General features: G+C 44.3%; 1 protein-coding gene across 1 annotated transcript; it reads right to left on the bottom strand.

The window, feature by feature from the left end:
- Positions 1–248: 248 nt before the first annotated feature.
- LOC144169478 (uncharacterized) lies at positions 249–2912 on the bottom strand. Its single transcript, XM_077698664.1, has 5 exons — positions 2775–2912; positions 2513–2563; positions 818–830; positions 661–701; positions 249–544 (listed from the first exon to the last, which is right to left on the bottom strand). Exons 2-5 carry the CDS (start codon positions 2559–2561, stop codon positions 309–311), a joined length of 339 nt encoding a protein of 112 aa, XP_077554790.1. The 5' UTR covers positions 2562–2563; positions 2775–2912; the 3' UTR covers positions 249–308.
- Positions 2913–7302: the final 4390 nt, after the last annotated feature.

The raw sequence follows: 7302 nt of genomic DNA, 5'->3' as shown, positions 1-7302 counted from the left end.
CTCGTCGCCAGTTCATTAATTCAGTGAATTGATATGCCCGAAATATCATATCAGACTGGCACATAGCCTACGATCCTATGGTACAGAACAGAAAACAAGCCTGATATTTTGCTTTGCACACGCCGGCGTGAATTTTGTATTCTTGATACAAACCAAATTCCCACGTTTGGTGCGCACCGCAGTTTGTCGGTTCTTTTCAGAGCGTGGTCACTGAGGAAGTCTTCAGCAACGCGGACACACGACTAAAATTTGTACTGTGTCAGTCTTTTATTTCATTGGTCCGGCCTTTCTGGTGGCTCCCCACTCAGTCAGCCCTTGTTGAGAAAGTGGGTGACCGCTGCACCAGCCGCCCCACTAGCCGCTCCTTTGAGTATTGCGGCAAGGATTGTAACAAAAAGACCGTATTCTTCGGAATCCGGGTCCATGACACCTTTTAATGCCGTTTCGAGCTGTTCCGGCGTAAGGAGTGACCCTTGGCTTTGCAATATTTTTCCAATTGATTCTAATGCCTCTCCCGTCTTCTTGAGCGAAGTGGTCCCATCGCCTGAAAATACCGTGGAAAAGAGAAATCAACATCGGTGCGGTCACAACTTCTTGTATTACAATAAACAAACGGTATTACCTATTTGATTTATTCCTTGGGTGATACAATTTACTCACCTCTTTGCGCCAATCTTGCCCGGGGGAGTGCCGCAGGCACCCTGAAAAATACAAGAGGGTCATAAACATTTTATGACTATCACGCAGTAATGTAATATAAAAGCGTTACCCCCGCATATAGTATGCGAGGTAAACGAAAAAGTGTCAAGTTACTCACACAGTGGCAGCATCTTGAAGGTTCGCCGTGCACGAGAAAAAAGCAGTGCGTACAATTAGTTGGGATTTATTGGTGCATTCAACGGCTGCGCACGTTTTTGCGTTTTTTTTATTTTGCCAACACTTTCACACATATGTACTGACCATTTTACTAATTATTGGTTGGTATGACGACAAATGAGGGGAGAGTTTCAGGGGCGTGCCTTTTTTCAAATAAAATGCAGAAACACGATTTGCGTTCACGCTTCCGGCAATAGCTCGTGGTTCTTCGAATACATTTTACGACGCCGTAAATAAACAAACATCCTGATCTCTCATTTCAAACATGGACGCTTCTTCGGCCGATACCGACAAGCACTTAGTGGTCTAATAAAGAATCGGCTATCCTATTGCAATAACATGTTATTTCTCGCAATAACACGTTCTTGCGAGCAATAGTCTTACTGAGTTGGTTGTTTGTTGTCTGACAGATTTAGTAACTAATAACGCAGTCCTTATCACATCACATCGTCCCGCAAGCGAGCACGTTTTAAAGAACAGTCGTCATTGAAATTACTTCACACTCCAGTAGGTTGGCCTTTTTTGTAATTAAGATTCCAATGTCGTTTGCATGGCACTGGCTGAGGGGTTATTATGCTTCCACATTAACGTTTGACCAGGAACCCAAAATGTAGCGAAATGGGTACGGCGGTCACTAAATTTCCTAACTTCTTTGACAGCACGGTAAAACGTTTAATGTTGCTTTTGTTGCAGGCACTTTAACGTTTCATCCCTGTCGGATTATCTTAGTACTTGAAAGGAGAGCAGTGGTTTATACGCGAATTGCGACCAGAGGCTACCCCCCTCACCGAAATTGCCAAGTTCCTCAAAGCGGTGAAACATACGAAGACCCTAAATGTGCCTACGTTCGCACAAATTATGAGATAGAGGCAATTAAAGCACACCAAGAACAACTATGCGCTATGGAACAACTATGCACTTTTCTGCAGCAAGCGATGCACAAAGACACTGGTGAGGGTGGGAGGCAGAAATACCGCAGCTCCAGAAGGTAATTCCGGTTCGTGCAAACGGAGAAAAATGACACTTTAAATGCAAATTTTGCTAGTATTAATGCATGCAAGCCGCACTTGGGCGATAAAACGCGCAGGAGTGCGCTTCTGGAAAATTATTTTTGAGAAATTCAGTTGGCCGACATTTTCGCACGCGTGCGTTTCATCCATGAGAAAAACGACTCCTATCGCTAGGATCTTACGAGCTTGCTCAGGCTGAGAAGCACAACACCTTAACCTCGAGCAACCATGACAGGTTGATCTTCGAAAATACCGAAAAAATACGTGCATTTTCACTCTTTCAACGCGTGTCCTTAGATAGAATTTATTGCTTATTTTTTTCCCATCAAAGCACATTCTCCGGCTCCATAAACAGCTTCTACATGTATGTATCATGTTCTCTCCTCAACAAGTCCACTATACTCTAGTGTTGTAATCTTTAATATGAGAAAGCCGAGTCACTACTATAAAATGCCCTTAATACAATATTTTGGTTCATTTCGTTTTTTTAGCCAAGAAAATATTCGTGCCAGTTCAAACGATCTATTTGTCTCATTCGAACGCATATTTTTGTTAAACTAAGTTCGTGGGAATCGACTTCAAGAAAAGTTAATGCCAAAAATTTGCAAATGGCAAGTTTTACTCACACGTCTCAGCCGCCAGAGCCAGGAATGTAATCCATACAAAAAGCTTCATTCCTAGGAGTTGACACAAAAAGAAGCATTTGTAAGAAAGCATTGAAGAAATTGTTGACGTAAAGGACAAGTGAAGGATATTTCGTATTACTGAACTCTTGCAGCACAGTGGAAAAGCCTCTCTGGTGTTTTGTTTCTTAAATATCCGGAAACGAGACTTAGGGCATACAAAAAAGTGAAATGGCTTAAAGCAGTGCGTTATTAAAAGAATTACCTGTGAGGAGCGGCGAAGTCCAGACAGAGAAGGCAGATACGTGTTTCGAAAGGACGTAGATGTGTTGGTCTTTATATACGAATGCAACCAAGTGAAAGACGGCCCCTTTTGCGACGTATACACGTGTGGTTTCAGAGAATAAAAATGATTTGTCCGCGGTTGTGTGCTAAATGTAAGTGGACACTTTCTATGACCCGTATTGGTGTTGCGAAATACCGTTGTGCCTTATGTTATCACCAAATATTCCTGGAACATGGGCTGAAATAAGCAATTCAAACCGTTATCACTTGTGAACGGCCCTGATAATCATTCCTGAAATATTATCAGCTACTGCACTAATCGAGGCACTTTCTTCTTGATAGACCACAAGAAGCCAAGGTTCAATTACGAAAGCTGCCGAAGAGACCTGTGAAGATATCGTGAGAACAGTACATGCTGTATGATAACGAAATTGATATCTATTGATGTAACCAATCGGGAATTCTAGCGTGGTCGGGAAGAAGAAACGGAGAGGTTCGATAAATGTTGATGTATTGTGTTCGCACGATGTTCTCTGAAGCAAAGTCGCAAAATATTCGCTTTTTTTTACTTGCGTATAGCCCTCTGCTTTCAGCTACTTCCGTCTGGGTATCACCGCTGTATTTTATCTTTGATCACCATGGGTTTTGGCTGCTATCGAGCGACGTGCGGGTGCGTGGAATGGTCGAAGCCTGCAGGCGCGAGCTAACTTTTCCATGGCTGCAGCACACATCACATGTGGGTACGCGGTATGTCAAAGTGGCTTCCACGTGGTTAGCCCGTCTTAACATCCGTGTTCGAGTTTCCAGCACTAAAGAACTTGGGCACTTAATATGAATATTTCGCAAGTTCTTCTTTATGTAGCAACGAATGCGCCATAAAGGTAAACGTCATGACCCCGTTTGTAAGTTGCAACAGGGGCACTTCATCGTGATCTTCACGTCCGCAGGGGGGCCTTCCCTCACTACCCGAAATGATGAACTGTAGCATGTCATCCGCGGATAGCGTGAAGAACAGGGTAACCAGTGGTGTAAACATAGACGGAAAAACTGCAAACTTAATATTAAGGCGAAACCCGTATCTGTCTCATCAAACACGCAATGTGACCATATTCGTCAACAGGAATAATACCAAACTGGTCGCTAATGAAGAGAATATAAATAGCAAAAACCGATTTAGGTTCTTGCAGGATTCAAACTCCTGCCGTAAGAGCAGGAGTAAAGTCCGCCAACCACCCGGCCAGAATAAAAGAAGTGTTACCCTGATACGTGCCCCATGACAGGGGCGACCTGACGGCAAGGGAGAACAACACGTGCTCGTTGAGGAGAACTGCGCCAGCGGGTACGCTGCCTCATGAATTAAGCCCGTCGACCTCTGGGAGTAATTTGCGTCAAAAGTTGAAGTCTGATAATTGCCACGTGCCGAGTTAAAATCAGGTTACCAGACTTTAGTACCCGAGTTGTTTTCTCTAATCATTCGATGGGCTTTATACCCAACAGGAGCATGATCTTTCCCCTCGTGAAGTTTACCTGTATCTTATGGCCCTTCTTAACTTTAAGGGTGGAAGGAAGAGCTGGCAGGATGGTCACCTTCTCAACATGGGATACGAAGTTGGAACTGAAGGAGAAATGTGTCGTTATGCCGCTTAATGTTAGAAAGGGAGACTCACCCACACTATTCAGTGCGGCTGAACTATTTCCTTAGTAACCCCCCATCTCAAAAGCTTTCCTGCAGCTGAATATCAGAACATACATGTTACATTTCTTATATTTGGCGGAATTGATAGTACAGTGCGTATAACCGATCGGGTTTCTTGATCAATCAGCCTCCGCGCTCTTAGCACAGCTTTGTTCTCACAATTGCATCGACCTGGATTTGGCTGGAGCACACCTGCATAGTTCCGCTGACAGAAGTGTCTCACGTGGCTCGCGGCACAATGAAAGGGTGCTTCCCACATAAGTACTGCGTCAGATATACCTTTGAATCACAAGACTCCACTTGACGTGTCTGCTGATTTCGTATCTAATCGTCTAAAGGGGACATACTGGGAACTGCGAACCGAAAGGTTCTGAGGGGTACATACTTTACACTACTATAAATGCTTGCTGATAAGACCCCCTACAGGAGCTAATAGAGCTCCACTTCTGTGGTTTCTGCCCTAACAATGTGGGCAATGCAATTATATTTGGAACCATTACAGCGCCACCTATTATCAGCACATAACTCGCGGTTGTTGCAACGACTTTTGTTTGTTCAAAATGAAGACACGCTATCACGCTGTAGAACCTCTGTAACTTGACACTGCTTACGCGCCATCTGTTACGGTGGCACCGCACGGCCGCAGGTTGTAGTGAGTGTCACTCGATGGAGCAACTGCAAAGCAAAGAGGAAATTTAGCGATAATTTAATTTGGTGCTCTCTTCGTTGCTACTCCTGTAGCAACGAACACGTTCAAGCTATTCGTATTAGACTCGAACGCGTCTCCAACACATGATTCAAAGTGAATTTCTACCGGAGATTCACAATGTCCGCTCTCAGTAAGATTCAGATATTGGGTTGGGGTGACATTGGTGATGTGCGCACGTGTAAAATTCGGGAGACCTCGGGGTTTGTTCCGAACAAAGAACGACATTTATTCACTTTTTATTCATATAAATTCTGTACATTGATAAATGACCGCCTTTCAATTTTTTTCCTGAGCTAATCGCCGCTCCGTTCGCTCTCAAACTTTACGAGAAGGCCGCATTTTGTGTTCTATTGTGTTTCACACCAGTAACAACAACGGTGCTTACCTGCTCATGCGGCAAATAAATAAAAAAAGATTTGTGCCTAAGGGAATAGGGTGGCCAGTTCTAACGTGAATGATGATCTTTGAACGATTGTTCCACCAGCGGAAGGCAGAACAAAATGCGCTATGTCAGAACCAAACGTGGCCTAACATCACATTTTTCTTGGCTAGCTTACGATCATCCCAAATAGTTGCATAAGAGCTGATACCAGTCATAATCAAATGTTCTCCCAGATTACCGTTTCCAATAAACGTTGGTTTCGTTTTCTCCTGTACTGTCATATTTTTTGTCAGCTTGCTTTGCAGGCTTATGCGGCTCTGCAAAATCAGCCTCGCGATTCTTTCTTCATCCGGGCTTGTTTGTGGTCGTTTACTTGTAAAATTGTGTGTATGTATGTCTGTGATGAAGTGCTGTGATGAGAGCTTTTGCTGCCCGCAGAATAGGCAGGTGCGGCTTAGGCGCCAACTACGAGAGGGCTCAAGAAGATCGAATTGGGCGAGTTCGAATTACGACGTTCACCTGTATGTATGAACTCATTGAGGGTGATGCTCCCAACTTCACGCATCAGCCTCCCGTCTCCGGCCAGCACAGAACAACAAAACCATTCCAACACCTCCAACACTAGCGAAATGTCATGTCCATATAAGAGCTGGAAATGTGACGCCAACACACAAAACCGTGGACGTGGCCGCAACACCAGCTGTATAGCACGCAAGCGAACAACAACCCGACCCACGCTCAAGGTTCACGCAGACCCCAACCCGCAGTATAACGCAAACAATCACCCAAACAGGCACCGATGTGTACCTAACCCCAAGCAGCCCCCTAAACAACTGACTCCAAGCAAAAAAGTGTCACCGCGGAGGTCTGCTCGAAACAAACACAAATGACTACCACCGAGAAGACCGGATGCTCCAACCCCTAAATCCCGCTGTTTCCTTGAAGCTCGAAAACTAGTCGGCAAACAAACCAACTACAGACTTCATCTGAAAAAGTACTCCTCGTATTTTCAAAGCCAAAAGGTCCCCAAAGGCCTCCGCCTAAAAGTTAATTGTTCCCTTGGTGAGCTCCCTCCTAAACTAGTTGCCAGGTTGCAAGGTATTCTGAATAATGCTTCTCTTTCGCTCCTAGAAGTTATTAGAGACCACTGTACCAGCCAACTCAGCCTCTTCAACGACCAGATTGAAGCTCTTTCGCTAACTGAGAAGGAGAAACTAGATCTCAATGTTTTTATAAATCGCAAAGAAAATGATCATAACAATAATCAAGGTGTTAAGTTTCAACGTGACCAGCTTCCCTCGCGAAATACAGCTTGCACTGTAGGAAGTCCGCGTATCAGGAGCCCGGACTAAGGAGTATTAGGTCATATAAAGTTCTGCCGCGATACAGAGATTGCTTTAGTAGAACCTCCATCCGAAGCCAAAAATCCTGTAGAAAAAACGAGCGCCCTCGGTACCTGCCCCAGCAACGTTATTGACATCTCCAAAACACTAACGGCCGACGAAAAAGATATCCTAGAATGAGGCCTAACTTTCTGTCCCAAAAATAACCATGGAAATGAATACGAGTTACATAATGATCTCACTGAATTTTCTCGGAGAATGAGACTGAGTTTTTTTCTGAAAAGCAGGACTAACCTGACATTAACGAACGCACCCTCCACCTTCCTAGCACTTAGACTCCAGATGTAGATCAATCTCCAGAATTAGATCGTAACTTAA

This window comes from Haemaphysalis longicornis, unplaced genomic scaffold (assembly GCF_048455015.1).
Source record: "Haemaphysalis longicornis isolate Haplotype H1 unplaced genomic scaffold, Haemaphysalis longicornis Haplotype H1 scaffold_2, whole genome shotgun sequence".
Lineage (NCBI taxonomy): Eukaryota > Metazoa > Arthropoda > Arachnida > Ixodida > Ixodidae > Haemaphysalis > Haemaphysalis longicornis.
This window is presented reverse-complemented; position numbering and strand designations above follow the sequence as displayed.